General features: G+C 46.1%; 1 protein-coding gene across 1 annotated transcript in view; it reads right to left on the bottom strand.

The window, feature by feature from the left end:
• The window catches only part of LOC310786194 (desmocollin 2-like protein), a gene marked incomplete at its 5' end in the record, with an annotated part of 50827 nt that extends 33489 nt beyond the window's left edge, over nt 1-17338 (bottom strand). The window contains 5 exons of the mRNA XM_083647367.1: nt 13843-14541; nt 15718-15755; nt 15889-16008; nt 16476-16482; nt 17306-17338. Of these exons, the coding sequence (XP_083503493.1) occupies nt 13843-14541; nt 15718-15755; nt 15889-16008; nt 16476-16482; nt 17306-17338 (897 nt within the window). The remainder of the gene's footprint in view (nt 1-13842; nt 14542-15717; nt 15756-15888; nt 16009-16475; nt 16483-17305) is intronic.
• Between the last annotated feature and the right edge of the window lie 3964 nt (nt 17339-21302).

Here is a 21302-nt window from a genome sequence, read left to right as displayed (position 1 = left end):
TAAGGCGCCAGCACTGGAACACCTAAATGAACTGGAAGTTGGAAACCCAAATTCATGTTTTGGTGCACCTGTGTTACTTCCTGATTTTTAGATCAGATGGCTGCTGTGAAAATGGCCTATTGAAGGGAGAAGAAGAAGAAGAAGAAGAAGAAGAAGAACATGTTGCTAGTAGCCCTGGAGCAGCTCTGCATTGAATGGGTTGTCTCTCCAGCCTGTGACCCAGGCTGAATGGGTTGTCTCTCCAGCCTGTAACCCAGGCTGAATGGGTTGTCTCTCCAGCCTGTGACCCAGGCTGAATGGGTTGTCTCTCCAGCCTGTGACCCAGGCTGAATGGGTTGTCTCTCCAGCCTGTGACCCAGGCTGAATGGGTTGTCTCTCCAGCCTGTAACCCAGGCTGAATGGGTTGTCTCTCCATCCTGTAACCCACTGAATGGGTTGTCTCTCCAGCCTGTGACCCAGGCTGAATGGGTTGTCTCACCATCCTGTAACCCACTGAATGGGTTGTCTCTCCAGCCTGTGACCCAGGCTGAATGGGTTGTCTCTCCATCCTGTAACCCACTGAATGGGTTGTCTCTCCAGCCTGTGACCCAGGCTGAATGGGTTGTCTCACCATCCTGTAACCCACTGAATGGGTTGTCTCTCCAGCCTGTGACCCAGGCTGAATGGGTTGTCTCTCCAGCCTGTGACCCAGGCTGAATGGGTTGTCTCTCCAGCCTGTGACCCAGGCTGAATGGGTTGTCTCTCCAGCCTGTGACCCAGGCTGAATGGGTTGTCTCTCCAGCCTGTGACCCACTGAATGGGTTGTCTCTCCAGCCTGTAACCCACTGAATGGGTTGACTCTCCAGCCTGTAACCCACTGAATGGGTTGACTCTCCTGCCTGTAACCCAGTGAATGGGTTGTCTCTCCAGCCTGTGAACCAGGCTGAATGGGTTGTCTCTCCAGCCTGTGACCCAGGCTGAATGGGTTGTCTCTCCAGCCTGTAACCCAGTGAATGGGTTGACTCTCCTGCCTGTAACCCAGTGAATGGGTTGACTCTCCTGCCTGTAACCCAGTGAATGGGTTGTCTCTCCAGCCTGTAACCCAGTGAATGGGTTGTCTCTCCAGCCTGTAACCCAGTGAATGGGTTGTCTCTCCAGCCTGTGACCCACTGAATGGGTTGTCTCTCCAGCCTGTGACCCAGGCTGAATGGGTTGTCTCTCCAGCCTGTGACCCAGGCTGAATGGGTTGTCTCTCCAGCCTGTGACCCACTGAATGGGTTGTCTCTCCAGCCTGTAACCCACTGAATGGGTTGTCTCTCCAGCCTGTGAACCAGGCTGAATGGGTTGACTCTCCAGCCTGTGACCCAGGCTGGAGAGACAACCCATTCAGCCTGGTTCACAGGCTGGAGAGACAACCCATTCAGTGGGTTACAGGCTGGAGAGACAACCCATTCAGTGGGTTGTCTCTCCAGCCTGTGAACCAGGCTGAATGGGTTGACTCTCCAGCCTGTGAACCAGGCTGAATGGGTTGTCTCTCCAGCCTGTGAACCAGGCTGAATGGGTTGTCTCTCCAGCCTGTGACCCAGGCTGAATGGGTTGACTCTCCAGCAAGGTGACCCAGGCTGAGAACCATCTGTCCCTGCAAACGACACCAAGACCCCTCCCACAGCCTTGGGAAAGACACTTTGCCACATTGGCAACAGCTCCCTGGTCCCATGTATCCTCTGGTTCACCCCTGTCTTCTGTCCTCTCCCCTCCCCCCCCCACCAGGTGTCTCTTTCACCACAGGGGGTCTGACCTCCAGCAGTTCACACAGGAGTGGAGGTGATGCGAGAGGCTCGCTGATGGACGTTGGCAAGGTTGTGCGGGTTGCCACTGCATCAGAACTCTCAATCCAGCTGGGATGTATCAGACACTGTACATCAATCAACCCACCATAACTGTCTATTGATTGCTTGAGAAAACATTAAGCACACATCAGTGATAAAGGTGGTGGTAATGATCATGGATATAGAAATAAATACAGTATAAAGAGATGATTTAGAAAGTAATAATTTATACCCTGAGCAAAATACAATAAATCAGTCCAAACATGTGTTTGGATTTTGAAATGCACTTGAGCTTCCAAATCAGATTCCATCACTGTGCATAAATTGACAAGGAAAAGAAGGCGATTGCCAGACAGTGGTTGGTTACTGGCAACAGAACTGACTCGTGAAATGTATGTGAAGAAATCTGGGCCAATGTGGAGATAAGACACAAATCACTATGAGGCTAGGGCCCTATCTGCCGACAGGCGCTATCCCCTAATAGCGCTTGCACACCTGTTTGCGCGTGCCTTAAGGCACGGAAGATAGCACTCCACCTTGCGCCGTCCGCCAAGCGTTCTGCCGAGTTTTGCTCCCCCGCCCAGCAGCAAAAAAAAAAGCATCCCCACCTCACGGGAGCATACTTGTAATGATTTATACAGAAATGTAACTGTTTAAAAGTTATATAATTGTCTGGTAGACGTGACCTCCCTGATTTCTAAGTTAAGACAGCCCCGAAATATGTTAATTCTCGGCCGGGATGCGGAAATGTTCACGGCACGTGTCGCAGACGCAAATTAGAGCCGTGCCAAAATCATCTGCGCCCCAAAATGCCTGCGCAAACGGGATTTGGGCGGTCTTAACTACCAGAATTATTCAAAGGCGTGGCCAGGCAATGCTGGGCATTACGTCAATCAAAACCAATCAGATTGCCGTCTCGCAATGGCTGTTTGCGCGAGGCATGCAATATGCTGTAATTCTCTCTCCATGCGTAATATCAATCAATCAATCAAAAAAATAGAGTGTACTCACTCGTGCGAGGACAGAGGGAGCTTATTGACAGATCGTCTGTGGTGCCAACGACCCTTCGGGTTATGGAGGTAAATAGCCTATGTCCATTGTCCAACAAGTTTTCTCAATTCATTTCCCTCTTTGCGATGTGATAAAAGTTTCTCAGTGAGTTATAATTGATTGCCTCACTGAATTACCTGCTAATACCCAATTTTAGCAGCATAATTTGATGTCTAGGGTGTGCGTAATGACATCTCCAAAAGGAATTCTACTTTGCACTGCACTGCGCTGCACGGAGATTACGGGTGCGTAAGAGGTCCTTTTCAAAGCTCTTAGCGCAAAGTAATTGCGCGCTGCTGTCGATAGGCTAATGCCATCTATCCCCCATTTTAGCGCTGAAACGCCTGCTTTGGCTTGTGGCAGCCAATGCCCAGTACAATTATCACAGGCATGCGCTTGTGTCCGCCCCCAATTTGCATTGCGCACGGCGTTAAACGAACGCAAACCCTAAATTAGCGCTTTTGGGAAGATAGAGCCCTATGATTCATATCACACATTCACACCATAGTTTCACATGCAATCACTTTTTCCAGTTTACAATCACAATATTCCAATGGACTTCCACGATGCCGATGATGAACACCGGCAATGAGTGACACAACGTCAAAGCATCTATAGAATAGGAGATCTCTGCTACATGTACACATAACAATAAGAAAACATACATGTACACATGTGACTGTGTACACACACACACACACACACACACACACGCACACACGTACACGCACACACACACACACACACACACACACACACACACACACACACAGACACACACACACACACACACACACACACAGGGTAACAAGCACTACGTGCTGTGCTGTGCGGATAGGCCAAGGCTCCTTAAACAGGACCAAGACAGTGAGCAAACAATATCAAATATTAGGCACACTATTCAAATGTATTGGACTTTTTAATGGAGCCACCTCCAGTTAGAGCTACATAATAAAATGACGTGGAAAAACTTTAATCAAATTCTGTACATTTTCCAGCAGCATGTGTTGGTGGAAAATGTACACACACACACACACACACACACACACACACACACACACACACACACACACACACACACACACACACACACACACACACCTTCTTTTTGTACCAGGATTGACTTCACTAACAGTTAAATGCAGCTATAAAACACCATAGACAATAACAAGGGCAATGGCTATAAGAAGACAAGGGTTATAAAACACATGAAGACAGTGTTATGAAAATAAGGGATTATAGAGCTTCCAAACAGTGTAACAGTCAAGGCTACAGATCCACAAGCTTGCTGCTTTCATTTTCAACAAGGACACTCGAGTCCAGATCCTAAGCAACAGTGCGCAGCTCTCCTCTCCTCGTCTGACGGGTAAATATCGATCAGTCAGCAGAAGAATATCACTTTCACTTTGACTGTATTTTAGGCCTGCGTCTCTGTTTGTTCACCAAACTTGAGAGTTAACAGTTAACAGGTACAGTGACCCCTCCCCCTTCCACAACTGGACCTTGTCCGTGCAGAGGCTATTTCGACGCACGAACATGTTCTTTTTTGGCAGCATTTCTGCCACTCTCTGCTTTACAAACTCCTATAACTTCGAGCGCAATCTGACGATGACGCCAAATCCCTCGGATAACGGTGCAAAGGAATGAACACAATGTCTCAAGTTTAGCGAGTTTGTGACCAGACAGGCAGACAGCAGTTGTTGACTAAAACGGTTTTTCTTATTTAAAAACAATGATAATAGCGGTTGACAGTCAGACTCACCGGGATAAGCAGCAGGCAGAGGTGGAGCGCGTCGCCCGGGGCCATGGCGGAGGAACCAGGCTGTGGACCGACCGAGCCTGAGCCGCTGTCCCGGCCGGGTAGAGAGGAGGCTGTGTCCGGGGAGAGAGGAGGGGTCTGTTGGCCTGGCCTGGTGCTGCTGTCAGCTTCAGCTCACAAACTTAATTCTTATCTAAGCTGTCATCATCTCTCAGGGCGTGTCAGTCCGTCAGGGAGAGGAGCCAAGCAAGAGGCCGAAATCCACCTCAGGTCTGACCGGTTACCTAGCGCTGCTGTCCCGGTGCTCGAGGGTGCTGACACGGCCGGGGGGGCAGCGGTGGGAGACCGTGGACTCCACCCACTGCAGTGCCCACTCTGTGTGTGTGTGTGTGTGTGTGTGTGTGTGTGTGTGTGTGTGTGTGTGTGTGTGTGTGTGTGTGTGTGTGTGTGTGTGTGTGTGTGTGTGTGTGTGTGTGTGTGTGTGTGTGTGTGTGTGTGTGTGTGTGTGTGTGTGTGTGTGTGTGTGTGTGTGTACACTCAATAAACATTGTCCAATATGACCTCACTGGCTTCAGTAGCAGTAGTGGTTCCCAATATGGTCCGGGGACCGCCAGGGGTCCTTGAAGGGGTTCCAGGGGCCCCCCAACAAATTGATGATCCGCCCCTTATTTTCATTATTTAATTTCCAAGAAGTTCATACAATGACGAAATGCTATATAGTTTGCTATATATAGTTTCACTCTTATCTCTCTACCTACAATAGAGAGGGTTATCTTGGCTCTAATGTGGATTACAATAGTGGTCCTGTGATCTTACTGGATGATATAGTTTGCCCGTGTGCAGCTAATACTGTAGTTGACGTAGGCTACCTACATGATTTCAAACCAAATCATTCATACTCATGGTTTGAATGTAAACCATTCACTGTTTTTTTGAAAATGTAGACCCCTCTGTAGCCTACAGAACAGTGTCATCAGGCCCGCTCCAACCCATTACGCAGAGTACGCAGACTGCGTAGGGCATCACGTGACTGAGGGCACCCAAAAAAAAAAAAAAAAAAGGTTTTTTTTTTTTTTTTGGTGCCCTCAGTCAGGCCACTCACTGAACAGCAGGCCAGGCGCCGCCTACTGGTTTACTAGTGGTTTTATTACTTTATTTAGGGTGCATCTCATTGTAAAATTGGACTCGGCCCAAATTGGGCTTCAAACGGCCCAAATCGGGCTTCAAGCGGCCCAAATCTGGCTTCAACCGGCCCAAATCTGGCTTCAACTGGCCCAAATCTGGCTTCAACTGGCCCAAATCTGGCTTCAGACGGTCCAAATTGGGCTTCAAACAGCCCCAATTTTTCGCCGCCGCCCTTCGGACGCCGGCACGCACGTCGGCCTGTATCGGCCTGGCCTGCTTGGTATCTAATGCCTGGCCTGAATTATGATCCCAGTCCGCCCCTGCTTGCATGTACAGTTTAACAATCACTTGTTTGCTGACATGTACAGTAATTCTAACAATTGTTTGTTTCCCACATGTAATGAAATGTGAGATCCCAGCAAACATTTTCACGTATAACGACCGTCTGCTGCACGTCAAACCACTACATCTAGTCAGGGTCTAATTATATATTCTGAATGGAAATCTTAGCGACGTAATTCCTCTACTTCCCCACAACGTGTCCAGATTCAACGATTTTTGAAAGACAAAAGATCACACCTCATGCGGGATTCGATCCTGCGGCGCCCGCTTCGCAGTCATGTGTCTTATCCATTAGGTTTTATTAAGTTTGTGATAAATACAAGAAGTACAAAAAGGCACGCACATCCAGTGAGGGATTTAAAGTCAGGTGCAGGACTGAAGTACAGATAAGTAATAAAAATAGAGTCCGCACACTGGCAGCTGCTCCCAAATATTTATTCGACCACAAAAAAGTGTGACGTTTCGGGCAAAGCCCTTCCTCAGACATGATAAATACAAGCCCATAGCAAGAGACACTTGTACTTATATGACATAAACGTGTTTTCATATTAAAAAAAGAAAAGGGCGTTCAATAAAAGTCGTCATTGCAGGTGGAGTGCATGTCACACTGTGAGTATCTGATCACACAACAGGTAAATTGTCAATCAAATGACATTTTATTCAACAAAAACACAAAAGACACCTACATGTGGTGTTTTCAAAGCAATATGAGGTCAATATTTTTTGTTTTGAAGTGACAGTCTAAACGTTACTTTGGAGGAATGTGGAGAGAACGTCAGACTTAGATGGTAGATGCCAAACCACAATTCTATCGTCTGGTGATGTCGCGGTCAAGACGATGTTTGCTGGGATACACTAGTATCGTTCATAATTAATGATTTTGCAGTCTTTCGTTTGACAGTTATTGAAAGTTTTACGGGGGGGGGGGGGGGGGGGGGCACCACAGAACAATTACGCTTAGGGCACCCAAATGGCCAGGATCGGCCCTGAGTGTCATTTATATTTTTGAAATCACACAAGGAAGTTAGTAGTTAGCCTATAATTATAGGCCTATTTATAATTTACCTCATTGGCCTTTTCTAAGACCTCAAAATTAATTGGCCTTTCTAGTGCTAAAATCCTCACACAGGTCAAAAACTCACAACTCAAATATAGTTTTCACATGTGGTCCTAACCCTCTTGCTTCTGTATGTTTCTAATCTACACACAGTATTTTTGTTTTGAAATGTTTTGCAACGGACATGATCTGTACGTAACATCCCCTTGAAGCAAATTTTCCTCCGATTTGCTTCAAATGCTCCCTTAAAGTCCTTCAGCAGATCAGATGTATGGCCTCCTCCTCAGTATGCTGTGTTCAGACCATGTGCACATAAGCAGGGTCATCTCTCTGGGCTGCCCTGATAGGATGGACAGCAACTCTAACACCAGGGCTGGCTTGTTTTGCTGGCTTAACATCTTCATCACAGAGAGCAGTGGGATGTCTGTGGCTTATTTCTCAGCAGCACAGTAGCTTCCTCACAATCCTCAGACATGACTGGACTTCCCAAGCAGGGCCTCATCTGCTCTGTGTGTTTCCATTCTTACTCACAGTCAATGCTTTTGTCCTACAAGCCAAGCTCAGGAAGTAGACAGACCCGCTCTGGGAGACCCATAGCTTGACGTTAACACGGAATCTGAATAAGTGATTAATTCGACTGGCTTGTAAGTCTGTCGGCTGTGCCAACTTCAGTAAATGTGTTCAACTTTAAAGCAGCTTAAGACAGAACATCAACTCCATTCAAGAAATGGACTACACAAATAACCCACAACACTTTTTTTTTTTAATTAAATTTAACACCAAAACCCAACTCCCAAGTCCTTCGTAGAACTAATAACCACCCACAAACTTTACAGGCTAAATGTTCACACTGTCCGACTAACCCTAACCCTGAGATAGATGATTACTTCCATGCTCTCTGGCTCTGCCTAAAAGTTCTGGTCAAAGGCTATGAAAAATATGATCTGCTATCTGTTGTTTCTCCTTCCATATATTATCACTTGTTTCTCTTTTAAATTGTCATTAAATTCACACAGCAGATCAAATACAGAAGTGTGGGACACCTATGTGGGATAGGGCTCTGCCCCACACAGTGAACACCCCATGGGAGGGTCAAGCTGCTGGGGCTGCTGGCTCCCTCCTGAGGGTCTGGGGGAAGCCGCCTCCACTAGCTGGCCCCTCTGCAGGAACACAAAGCTCACGAATGGGGCGGATCTTTCTGGCTCCTCCCCTCCTCAGAGACCTCAAGACTACCATAGTCTGGGCACCTTTCACACCGCTTTTTGTCATGGGGGCGTAAACCAAGGAACACAAAGCAACACCGGAAATAAGTGCGCCAAAAAACGTCTTTGTTGCCGTTAGCTTGACGTGGCGAGGTTACATTAGCTGAAAAGAGCCTGAAAAGAACAACAACACAAGTTGTATAGTAGCGTTAGCACATTTCTAGTTACTGCCGAGGAAGGTTTCTCTTGCCATGTGAAATCTTATGATCAATGTCCATGTCTTTCCCAGCACAGGCAGCAGAGATGCTTCAACTGTTGTACTTGATCCTCCATTATCGATAACAGCAGACCGACAACTATAACTATTCCATCAACTGGCCATTTGTTTGAAAAGTTCTGCCTACTGCCACAGAGGAGGATCGTTTATTTATGAATGTGTCTTTTAGTCAAGAAGAGGTATGGGAAACTATTCAATCTATGCCCTCTGGAAAAGCACCAGGCCTTGATGGGTATCCGCTTGAGTTTTACAAGGCATTTTGGCCTGCGATTTGTCCGATCCTGATGCCTGTACTTAAAAACCTGTCTGATGGAATTCTGCCAGATACATGGAAGATGGCTTCTATTAGTTTAATTTTAAAGAAAGATAAAAATCCTCTTGATTGTTCATCTTTCCGCCCAATCAGTTTACTTAATGTGGACTTTAAAATAGTAGCCAAACTACTAGCTCGCAGATTAGAAAGATTACTTCCTCACCTTATTAAACCAGACCAGACAGGTTTTGTTAAGTCCAGATATGGTGCTGATAATCTGAGGCGAGTTTTTAACATTGTACACCATCTTAATACTCTTAAACACCCAGCTTTGATCGTTTCCCTTGATGCAGAAAAAGCATTCGATCGAGTAGAGTGGCCGTTTTTATTTTCTGTTTTGGAAAAGTTTAACCTGGGCTCTAACTTCATTTCCTTAGTTAAACTCCTATACTCCGATCCATTGGCAGCTGTTAACACAAATGGACTGTTGTCTGAGAAATTTTCAGTAGGCAGGGGGTGCAGACAGGGATGTCCTTTATCCCCTCTTTTATTTTCATTAGTTATTGAACCCCTAGCAGAGTCCCTCAGATCCGATAACAATATTTGTGGTGTAAGAGTAGGTGAGGTAGAGCATTGTATCTCGTTATACGCTGATGATGTTCTCTTATACTTGACCAATCCTGAGACCTCGATCCCCATAGTTCTGGATTCCATCGCTTGTTATAGTAAGCTATCAGGCTATAAAATTAATTTAGATAAATCAATGGCAATGCCTTTAAACATTTCCTCTAAGGCCGACATTTTTGTGCATTTTCCTTTTCATTGGTCAGAGAAAGGTTTTAAATATTTGGGTATTTTAGTTACTCCTGACCTCACAGATTTATTCAATGCTAATTATCCACCTCTGATTAAGAAAATCAAAGAAGACTTGGTTAAATGGTCGACTTTACCAACTTCCTTTTTTGGGAGAATCAATGCCATAAGGATGAACATTCTTCCCCGTCTGAACTACTTGTTTCAGAGCCTTCCCTGTTTTTTGTCTTCTACCTTTTTTAAAAGACTTAATCATCATATTTCTAAATATATATGGAAATACAAAAAGCCAAGAATCAAGTTTTCTACGCTTACTAAATCAAAAGACTGGGGCGGAGCTTCACTGCCAAATCTCCAGCTTTATTACTGGTCAGCTCAAATTAAAAATATGTCAAATTGGTTTTTGGACAGGCATGACTCTTTATGGACTAGTATTGAATCATATGCTTGCCATCCAAGACTGCTGAAGTCGCTCCCTTTTATCTATAATTTCGATCAGGTGGAGTCTCTATCAAGTAATATGATTGTATATAATACACTTTTAGTTTGGAGAGATGTGAGAAAATACTTAAATATTCCTAAATGTATTTCTCTTTGGTCCCCTATTGCTCTCAACCCTGACATTCCCCCACAAATGGGAAATATTGGCCTCTTGACTTGGCTCTCAAAGGGCCTCTTTGATTTTTCTGGTCTTTTTTCACAGAACAATATAAAATCGTTTGAACAAATTAGAATTGGTTTTGACTTACCCAATAGGGATCTTTATAAATTTTTACAAATAAGACACTTTACACAGTCGCTCCTGAGGGAAAGAAAATTACGTCTGGAATTGTCAGAGATTGAGAAGTGCCTTATCTCAGCTGATGGCTCTAAAGGCAAAATTTCATATATATATGCTCTTCTATCGATGGCCAGCTCATCCTCATTTGACGTTTTGAAGCCTGTCTGGGAACATGATCTTGGGACCACGTTCAGCACAGAGAGCTGGTCAGCAATCTGCAATAAGATCTTTCCTAAATGTACTCCTCTTAGTGTATCTGAACAAAATTATAAGTTCTTTAATAGAATTTATCTCACCCCTGTTCGCCTCCAGAAAATGTTCCCAGACACTTCCAATTTGTGTTTTAAATGTAAAGCTCATCTAGGGACTCTTACCCATTTATTTTGGTTTTGTGACAAGATTCAAAGTTACTGGAGAGAGGTCCACTCTATTATTCAAAACATTATAGGAAAACAATTTACTATGAGTTCAGTCTTGTATCTTTTGAATTATGACTCAGTTACGAATTTTGATAAAGATACAGAGTCTCTGTTAAATGTTTTATTTTATTTAGCAAAAAAATGCATATTACTATTATGGTCTACTCCTCAAGTACCTTCTGTAAATATGTGGCTGTCACAGGTCTCAATATTCTTACCTCTGGAAAAACTGACTTATGACCTACATCAGAAATCTGACACTTTTCAGAGAATATGGTCACCCCTGTGTTCATATCTAGAGAGATTCTGACTGAGACACTTCTACCTTTGTACTTGACCCTATATACTCTGTTCATTTAGTCTGTTATATCGTGTGTGTGTTTTTTGTGTGTGAGAGAGAGAGAGATTTTTTTTCTTTTTATCTTCTCTTGTTTATTATAGCGGAGCCGTGTCGACCGTTAAAGGCACTGTCACGTGCCCCAGTTATGTGTAACATATAACTCGGTTCTGTTGTCAACTCACTTTCCTTTCACTGTTGATGTCGCTTGTTTCATGTGCTTGTTTTGTCTTGTATCCTTTTTATTCAAAATAAAAAATGTTAATAATAAAAAAAAAAAGAAAAGTTCTTCCCAAGCAGTTGGCACACCGTCGGCCAGGTTTGGAATACTAAGCTTTTCCCAAAGCCAGTTGGTAGACATGCGAGAACGTCTCTTTCCTCGATTCATTGTCTGATGCAAAGCTTCTGTATTGGCCTAAAATATGTGAGATTGTGAATCCGCAATGTTTCTACAAGAACTTCTTCAAAAACTTTGTTCGGTACGTCCATCTTTTGTTTTGTTGTTTGCCGTTTTATTTTCTGATTCGTTGTGTCTAATTGTCAAGTTAACGAGCTATTTCCGCTGTTGCTTCCTGTCTAGGGCGGGCTCTAGGCCGGAAGCAGGCAGGGTGACAAAATCGCTTGTGAACGGAGGCCAGGCTCTTTCTCGCCGAGAAGAGCCTGGTGACGCGAGGTTAAGACTCCCATAGAGCTCAACAGTCACGTGACATTGTGACGTCACCTCGGGTTCCGATAGAGTATTTCATTCATTATTCTCAATCACGCTTCGAAAAATCCTTATCTAAAGAGTTTTAAGTCTGGAACCTAGCATTTCATTCAGAGTTGAAAAAGCATTAAAAAAAAACAAAGAAAAAAAGGTACAAGACTGTACATATTATATCGCAAGAGTGAAGAAACTACACATCCCTTAATTCATTCCGGCATTTCCGGCCAATCAGATTATTATCAGGTGATTGAGCATCAGAGCGTTTGAGCCAATGGGAGAGCACTCTGAGTGGCAGTAGGCAAGACCAGCGGGTCTGAGCGGCCACCATTAGACTTTTAGCTCAATGGCTAACACTATCGTAGACGCATTCAAACCTCAGAAGTATTCCAACTGGAATGACAAAGATAGATTCTTTTATTTATGTGGGTAAAACTTTGTTACGAGCAGCATGACACCTCAATCAAGACTCCAAAATGGATTTCTGCTAACATTCAACACTCTGAGCTTGGAACTTTCAAAACGGAAGTTAACCTTTCAAAACTTGGCCTGAAGCTTTCACCAGGTGGCAGCTTCTCGCTCTACTGCTTTCAAAACTTCAGAAATTGAATTGGCAGAAGAAACTCCGAATCACTTACCCCTGTGTGAGTGGTGATTAAAAAGGTTAATTTCATGCCCTGTTGAGAGTTCTACTGTAGGCTCCTGTATATGGCAGGACTGAGATGTGTGTGTGGGGGGCACCTTTATTGTGGCAAAGAGGTTGTTAGTTTCTAACCTGATGCTGCCAGATGGTGTTTTCACATGTGATCGTGATCCTATGACATCACTGATGATGTCATAGTGGGATTTATGACATCACAGTGGAACAATCACAGTGGGACAGAGAAACAGACAGACAGAGCCCTATATACTGATGATGATGATGATGATAATGATGTCAATGATGATGACATCATCACTGATGATGATGTCATATTCCCCCACAATATTATTATTGTCAGGATGGAAAATCCTCCCAGCCTATAATTTACATCATGCGATACAAAGTACACACATAGCCTACACATATCTGTGTGGAATGTGATCAGTTCAGGCTAAGAAGGGCATCTCATAGACAACCAGTAGCCTACTGATCAATTTGACAAATATGGAATCAATCAGACTGCATCATATCCATCATAACAGACTGAGCCATATCGAGACCATAAGGTCCATAAAGACCATATGGACCCCACACACATACAGTGTAAACAGGGGGGGTGGGGGTGGGGGGGGTGAATGACCTGACAGTGAGAGGAGGAGCTGTGCTGGCCTACATGATAAGACTGCATGCCTTTCAGCACAGTTCACAACAGGGAGGACAATGCTTCTAAATCAGGACTTCACCCTGACCTCAATGAAGAGCAGCCATCTTATCTGACAGACACATGAACAGTATTCTCTCTCTCTCTCTCCCTCTCTCTCTGTCTCTCTCTCTCTCTCTCTGTCTCTCTCTCTGTCTCTCTCTCTCTCTCTCTCTCGTGTTTGTGAAGAGTTCACAGCCTCATGGGTGAAGTTCCATCTGTAACATATTATATCACCACAAGATGACTGGCTGCTCCGTAACGTTTTGAAACGAGGGGATGATTTGTGGTGATCATCCCTCACTGTTGTAATTTTATGCTGTATTTACTGTTTATCCATGTGTGTGTGTGTGTGTGTGTGTGTGTGTGTGTGTGTGTGTGTGTGTGTGTGTGTGTGTGTGTGTGTGTGTGTGTGTGTGTGTGTGTGTGTGTGTGTGTGTGTGTGTGTGTGTGTGTGTGTGCGTGCGTGTGTGTGTGCCTGCAGTCCTTTCCTTGGAGGGTGTGATAGGAGAAAGAGGAATGAGGAGAATGAGAAGGTTTTGGAACCGAGCTGGTTCAGCAGAAAACACAAACCCAGGTTTGGGAGTCGGGTCCAGATCCACAGCAGGCCGGGTGGGGCCGAGCGAGCGGGTCCAGATCCACACGCAGCAGGCCGGGTGGAGCCAGGCGAGCGGATCCAGATCCACAGCAGGCCGGGTGGAGCCAGGCGAGCGGATCCAGATCCACAGCAGGCCGGGTGGAGCCAGGCGAGCGGATCCAGATCCACAGCAGGCCGGGTGGAGCCGAGCGAGCGGGTCCAGATCCACAGCAGGCCGGGTGGAGCCAGGCGAGCGGATCCAGATCCACAGCAGGCCGGGTGGAGCCGTGCGAGCGGGTCCAGATCCACACGCAGCAGGCCGGGTGGGGGCGGGCGAGCGGGTCCAGATCCACAGCAGGCCGGGTGGGGCCGGGCGAGCGGGTCCAGATCCACAGCAGGCCGGGTGGGGCCGGGCGAGTGGGTCCAGATCCACAGCAGGCCGGGTGGGGCCGGGCGAGCGGGTCCAGATCCACAGCAGGCCGGGTGGGGCCGGGCGAGCGGATCCAGATCCACAGCAGGCCGGGTGGGGCCGGGCGAGCGGGTCCAGATCCACAGCAGGCCGGGTGGGGCCGGGCGTGCGGGTCCAGAGCCACAGCAGGCCGGGTGGGGCCGCGCGAGGCAGCAGGAATGTTGCACTCTGATGTCAGGCCGCTGCACCCACCACCACCACTCCACACCCGCCCCCTCTCCAATTCCTGGTTCACACACTCACCTTCCTCCCATGTTGCTATAATAGGCTCCTCTCTATATCTGACCGATATAAACTAAATGCCCATTGCGTTCCTTCACAATACGTTTTGCGTTACAATACCTTTTTTTTTTAATAACTAAATACTAGCTTAAACGTACTGAGGGGACACCTAGACAGGCTGTTGACATGTCAGTAACAGCATACCACATGGAAATGGTCCAAACTACTCGCCACACTGGCACTTCCACAGTTCACAGATTTCTCCATTGCAAGGGAATGCAAAAGTATTATGTGAGAGCAGGCGATGTTTATTGTGAGAGAACGCAAAACACATGGCAAGAGAATGTAAAAGAAAAGACAAAGAAAAGAAAGAAAAAAAGGCAGTGACGCGGGGGCTCCCTAAAATCCAGGTCATGAACTCCAGAACATTTGGTGTTCCAGAGGAACTGGAGTAGCTAACTTGCATTAGCATGTGCAGTGATAGCCACCATGGCTTAATGGACAAAGACACGACAAACTCAAACTGCATCAAGAGAAACTCCATGGAGAAAGACAGTCACAGTAACTGACACACTGTTTGATTGACAGCTGATCTCTGCAGTGAAGAGACAGCACCGCAAAGAGTACATAGCACCAAGAGAGAAAGATCCAAACAAGAGGTGATGGTGCCTTCAACTCTGGAACAGCCTCAATGTAACTCTTAGTGGCCAGCTCAGTCTGTGCCTATAAATGGCCTGTCTTTGTGATTGAAGTCTAGACAGGCAACCTTTGCGAGCCAGCTGGATTCACACCAGATAATGAGATCACGATCCAGTCCGTTCTCACTCCGACCGCGTCCATATCGCCGGTCTGTCACGCACGTGGTGCGTCGGATCGGATGTTAACGAGCACGGCACCCTCATGCACAAATAATGTATCCACCCAGGAACGCACCGTTAATTAAGCCGGCGCACCAACGAACACGGACCCAATCACCTGCCAATTAGCTCTGTGAAAAGTGTGGGTGGCCTGCCCCTTTCAGAGGTTCCAAGATGGTTCTGTGAAAACAAACCAACTGGCAGCGTCCGATAGGTGCAATACAAATGATATGTCCTTACTGTATTGTATTGTACACTCGCCCCTATCCCCCCTCCTCCTATCCTTCAGGCCTCTCTCTCTCTCTCTCTGTCCTCATCCTGACGTGGTAGCCGGAGGGAGGCAGGTCTCCAGGCAGGTCGCCTGCAGCCTCCCACAGGAGTCACATGACACAGGAGTCACATGACGTCGGGACAAAGACAGGAAATGAGAAGAAAGCGTGCACACTGCGGATTTCCTCTGAGGGAGGAAGTGCCTTCAAACCAGCGGAGCGTACAGTAGGAACTCTGGCAGAGCGCCAGCAGGATCCCGCCAAGAGACGACGAGCGAGTCTCACAGAAGAGTCTGCAGAGAAGACCTGGAATGAATATCTCCCATGTTGAAGGTGTGTAAACGTCTAGAGGTTAGAGAGGAGCAGGCTTTATGTTGAAGGTGTGTAAACGTCTAGAGGTTAGAGAGGAGCAGGCTTCATGTTGAAGGTGTGTAAACGTCTAGAGGTTAGAGAGGAGCAGGCTTCATGTTGAAGGTGTGTAAACGTCTAGAGGTTAGAGAGGAGCAGGCTTTATGTTGAAGGTGTGTAAACGTCTAGCGGTTAGAGAGGAGCAGGCTTCATGTTGAAGGTGTGTAAACGTCTAGAGGTTAGAGAGGAGCAGGCTTTATGTTGAAGGTGTGTAAACGTCTAGAGGTTAGAGAGGAGCAGGCTTCATGTTGAAGGTGTGTAAACGTCTAGAGGTTAGAGAGGAGCAGGCTTTATGTTGAAGGTGTGTAAACGTCTAGCGGTTAGAGAGGAGCAGGCTTTATGACTTGCAGACTTGTGAGTTGGCCCAGAAGTGAACCCCCAACAGCTGCAGTGGAGCCGCTCACTGGCCACCTGTAGAAGACAATAGAAGACACTGTTACAATAGGAATAGAGCTGATTAAACCCTGAGGAAAACAAACCTTAATTGGCTTCAATTACATACATTAAAATAACAACAAATGGTCATGAGCTCACAACAACACAGCAGGCAGAGAGAATGTTCCAGGAAGTGCCATGGCTTTATCAAACATCAAGGAGGCCACTGATTCGTTGCTGCTGATTGAAGGTTGACTTCCTTTCTTTGCGCTGGACACCAAACTATACAGGGAGCTGGGAGGGCTGGGGGCGGGGAGACCATGCAGGGACATGGGAGGACCAGAGGGGAGAGAGAGAGAGAGAGAGACTATGCAGGGAGCTGGGAGGACGAAAGGAGAGAGAGAGAGAGACCATGCACGTAACTGGGATGACAAGAGGGGGGGGAGAGAGAGAGAGAGAGAGAGACCTTACAGGGGGCTGGGAGGACCAGAGGGGAGAGAGAGAGACCATGCATGGAGCTGGGATGACAAGAGGGGAGAGAGAGAGACCTTACATGGGGGTGGGAGGACCAGAGGGGAGAGAGAGAGACCATGCATGGGGCTGGGATGACAAGAGGGGAGAGAGAGAGAGAGACCTCACAGGGGGCTGGGAGGACGAGAGGGGAGAGAGAGAGAGAGAGAGATCGACCATGCAGGGCGCAGGGAGGACCAGAGGGGAGAGAGAGACAGAGACAGAGAGGGAGTAATAAAAGACAAACCTCCAATGAAATACAAGAAAATATAACATGATTGTTTCATTATTTAGAGCTTGCATCCCCATGGGACAGGTACTGTAGGCAGGGTGTGTGGCTGTCACTCACCATGTCCCCACACCCCCTGCTGTCACTCACCATGTCCCCACACCCCCTGCTGTCACTCACCATGTCCCCACACCTCCTGCTGTCACTCACCATGTCCCCACACCCCCTGCTGTCACTCACCATGTCCCCACACCCCCTGCTGTCACTCACCATGTCCCCACACCCCCTGCTGTCACTCACCATGTCCCCACACCCCCTGCTGTCACTCACCATGTCCCCACACCCCCTGCTGTCACTCACCATGTCCCCACACCCTCTGCTGTCACTCACCATGTCCCCACACCCCCTGCTGTCACTCACCATGTCCCCACACGCCCTGCTGTCACTCACCATGTCCCCACACCCCCTGCTGTCACTCACCATGTCCCCACACCCTCTGCTGTCACTCACCATGTCCCCACACCCTCTGCTGTCACTCACCATGTCCCCACACCCTCTGCTGTCACTCACCATGTCCCCACACCCTCTGCTGTCACTCACCATGTCCCCACACCCCCTGCTGTCACTCACCATGTCCCCACACCCTCTGCTGTCACTCACCATGTCCCCACACCCTCTGCTGTCACTCACCATGTCCCCACACCCCCTGCTGTCACTCACCATGTCCCCACACCTCCTGCTGTCACTCACCATGTCCCCACACCCTCTGCTGTCACTCACCATGTCCCCACACCCTCTGCTGTCACTCACCATGTCCCCACACCCTCTGCTGTCACTCACCATGTTCCCACACCCTCTGCTGTCACTCACCATGTCCCCACACCCCCTGCTGTCACTCACCATGTCCCCACACCCTCTGCTGTCACTCACCATGTCCCCACACCCTCTGCTGTCACTCACCATGTCCCCACACCCTCTGCTGTCACTCACCATGTCCCCACACCCTCTGCTGTCACTCACCATGTCCCCACACCTCCTGCTGTCACAACACGGCTCTCATCTCAATCAGCACATGTGATGGGAGGGTATACTAGGCCTGCACGACATGAGGGACTTCTGCGATGTGCGATAATTATTGCAATAGTCAAGTCAAGTCAAGTCAAATTTATTCATATAGCACCTTTCATACACAAAGGCAATTCAAGGTGCTTTACAAAAAAATAATCGAAAAAAACAAGCAGCAAAGCAATGCACATATAAAAAACACATAAAAAACACAGCCGACAGTTTTAGTTAAAATATATACTCAAATTAACAAACATGAAACATTATTTCTGTATTAAATAAGTTACAAGGCATTCTTCAGTATTATTATTACATGTACAGTCCATTTGTTGGAAATGTACAGGAAAAAAACAAAAAAAAAACAAAACATAAATAAACAAATATTGAAGTATGCATATTAGCTATACAGTTCCTACTGTATGTCTTTCTGCTTGAATATGTACACTGCTGACATACAGTACATTGAACAGCCTATGCCCTTAGAATAAAGAAATGAAATACACACACTGACTCGAGCTGAAGCTACACACACAGCGTGTTTGGGCTTTGCTTCGGTGTTGAGATGCACACCACTGCAAGGAGAAGGTGCACACTGGATTTACAACACAAGACAAAACGATCACATGCTGTGTGTGTGAATGCATGATGCGTGTCAATAAAATCACTTTTGTTATTCATTGCATTGTAGGCAGTCTTTGTAATGTGTTTATTGTGCATGTTCATATTGAGATGACGATGAAAATACGATAATAGGCCCTTCTCACAGGGGCCATTTTGTGTCGAAAAGCCAGGGTAAACACAGGTGCAAGCAAAACACTAATGAGGGTTTCCAACTTCCATGATTGGAAGTTGGAAACCCTCATTAGTGTTTTGCTTGCACCTGTGTTTACCCTGGCTTTTCGACACAAAATGGCCCCTGTGAGAAGGGTCTATTGTGCAGCCCTAGGTTACACCAGCTAACAGCACACTGCCTGAGGGCTGAGCTCTAACGCTGATCTCTGGCTCCCCCTGCTGACCAATAGTTCATCTCTCTCTCTCTCTCTCTCTCTCTCTCTCAATCTCTCTCGCTCTCTCGCTCTCTCTCTCTCTCTCTCTCTCTCTCTCTCTCTCTCTCTCTCTCTCTCTCTCTCTCTCTCTCTCTCTCTCTCTCTCTCTCTCTCTCTCTCTCTCATATATATATACATACATACATACATACATACATACATACATACATACATACATACATATACATATACTATATATATATATATATATATATATATATATATATATATAATTTTTAATATTATTATTATTATTATTATTATTATTATTATTATTATTATTATTATTATTTTTTTTTTTTTTTTTTTAGATGTCCATGGTCCATGGCCCTAATTTATAGGCCTACTAAATTGTGGTTGCTTGACATGACAAATCACACACTCACAAACCCAATATTTACTCCCAGTTGCTTTTTTGGAATACTTTGCCTTCCAAACCTGCTGAATATGCAGTTAAATTAACAATTCATCCCAAGTTGTATTCAGAGCATTCTGCTACATCCCCACACGGCCATCTTGGTACAGCAAAACAAAGTGTTTGTAATACATGAACCTGTCACCTGTCATTTGACAGCCACGTACTGTATGGTACGGTATGATACTGTACCAGCATGTTGGTAGGAAATGCATGTGGACGACTATGAATATTTTGAATAGTGCAGTTATCATTACCTGCCAGTAGGTGTCTGTCTTCACACAATCAAATTCCTTTTTCATTTCGAACATGTCCAACAAGTAATCACCTACATGTTGAACAGTGTAAAAACAGTAGCAGATGAGATACAGCTATTCATGTTTTGTTACATAATAATACATTTGTGTTGCAGAACATGCGTCGTGGCTGAAAACCAGTTGTGTTGCTTTGACTCTATCCTTTTATTTGTGTTTTGTGAATACACAGCAGATTATGGACACACACACACACACGCACACACACACACACACACACACACGTACAGTACAAGGTTCACTCTCTCTTTCAACGTTGGCAGCAACACAAAGGTATGTGCAGAGAGAGAGAGAGAGAGAGAGGAATGTGACTAACACTACATCACTGTCAACATGTTAACACTGTAAACAACACGTCTGTCTGTCTGTCTGCCTGCCTACAGTATACTTGCACTAAACCCAACCCTAAACCTATAGACCAAACCCAAAGCCAAACCTTATCCACTGCCCCAACATAAACCTAACGAGTTCCCTCCTCTTTCTATCCATGTGAGGACATTTTGCCTTCGTAAGTAGAGGAACAAGTGAGACACACACACACACACACGCACGCACGCACGCACGCGCACGCACACACACACACACACACACACACACACACACACACACACACAAGCACAGAAATCCCCACAGTGTAACTCAGAGTGCTTTACATTCACAATGTGAATCACTGGATGAATGAATCATCCCAGCGGGCGGCATGTCACAATGTCACATGGCTGCTGTCATCCCGGTCTCTCTGTCACACACTTCAATCCCCAAGGTGTGTCACATCCAGTAACTGTGTGAAAAGCACAAACAACACCTGTACTGACGATGACGACGACGATGACGAAGACACATAATTGCTGATCAAGACGAACATCTGGCATCTAGATGATTCTAACTGATACTGATCTTTTTTCTTGTCTTTTTATAATCTTTATGTATCTATACAGTGATTATTGGTAATGGATCAGCTGCAGAGGCCCAGTTGCCCCCTGTCTCCCCTGATGATGACAGTAACTAGTAACTACAGTTAGGGCTGGGCGATATGACCAAAATCTCATATCCCGATATAGGTCATTTCATATCCCGATAACGATATGCATCACGATATAGCATATTTTCTGTAAATTCAATTTATAGTTTATATAAAATGACCACATGGCCATTTATTTATGTAGCAGTTAAACCAGTTAAAATGTTGTCAAACCTCACCAAGGATACATGCATTCAGAATACAGATAAGCACGGCTATTATTTACAACACAAATAATAACAATTAGTTGCAGGGC

The sequence above is a fragment of the Poromitra crassiceps genome (genome assembly GCF_964638095.1).
Source record: "Poromitra crassiceps genome assembly, chromosome: 12".
Lineage (NCBI taxonomy): Eukaryota > Metazoa > Chordata > Actinopteri > Beryciformes > Melamphaidae > Poromitra > Poromitra crassiceps.
The sequence above is the reverse complement of the archived record's forward strand: the minus strand, read 5'-3'. Positions and strand labels throughout refer to the sequence as shown.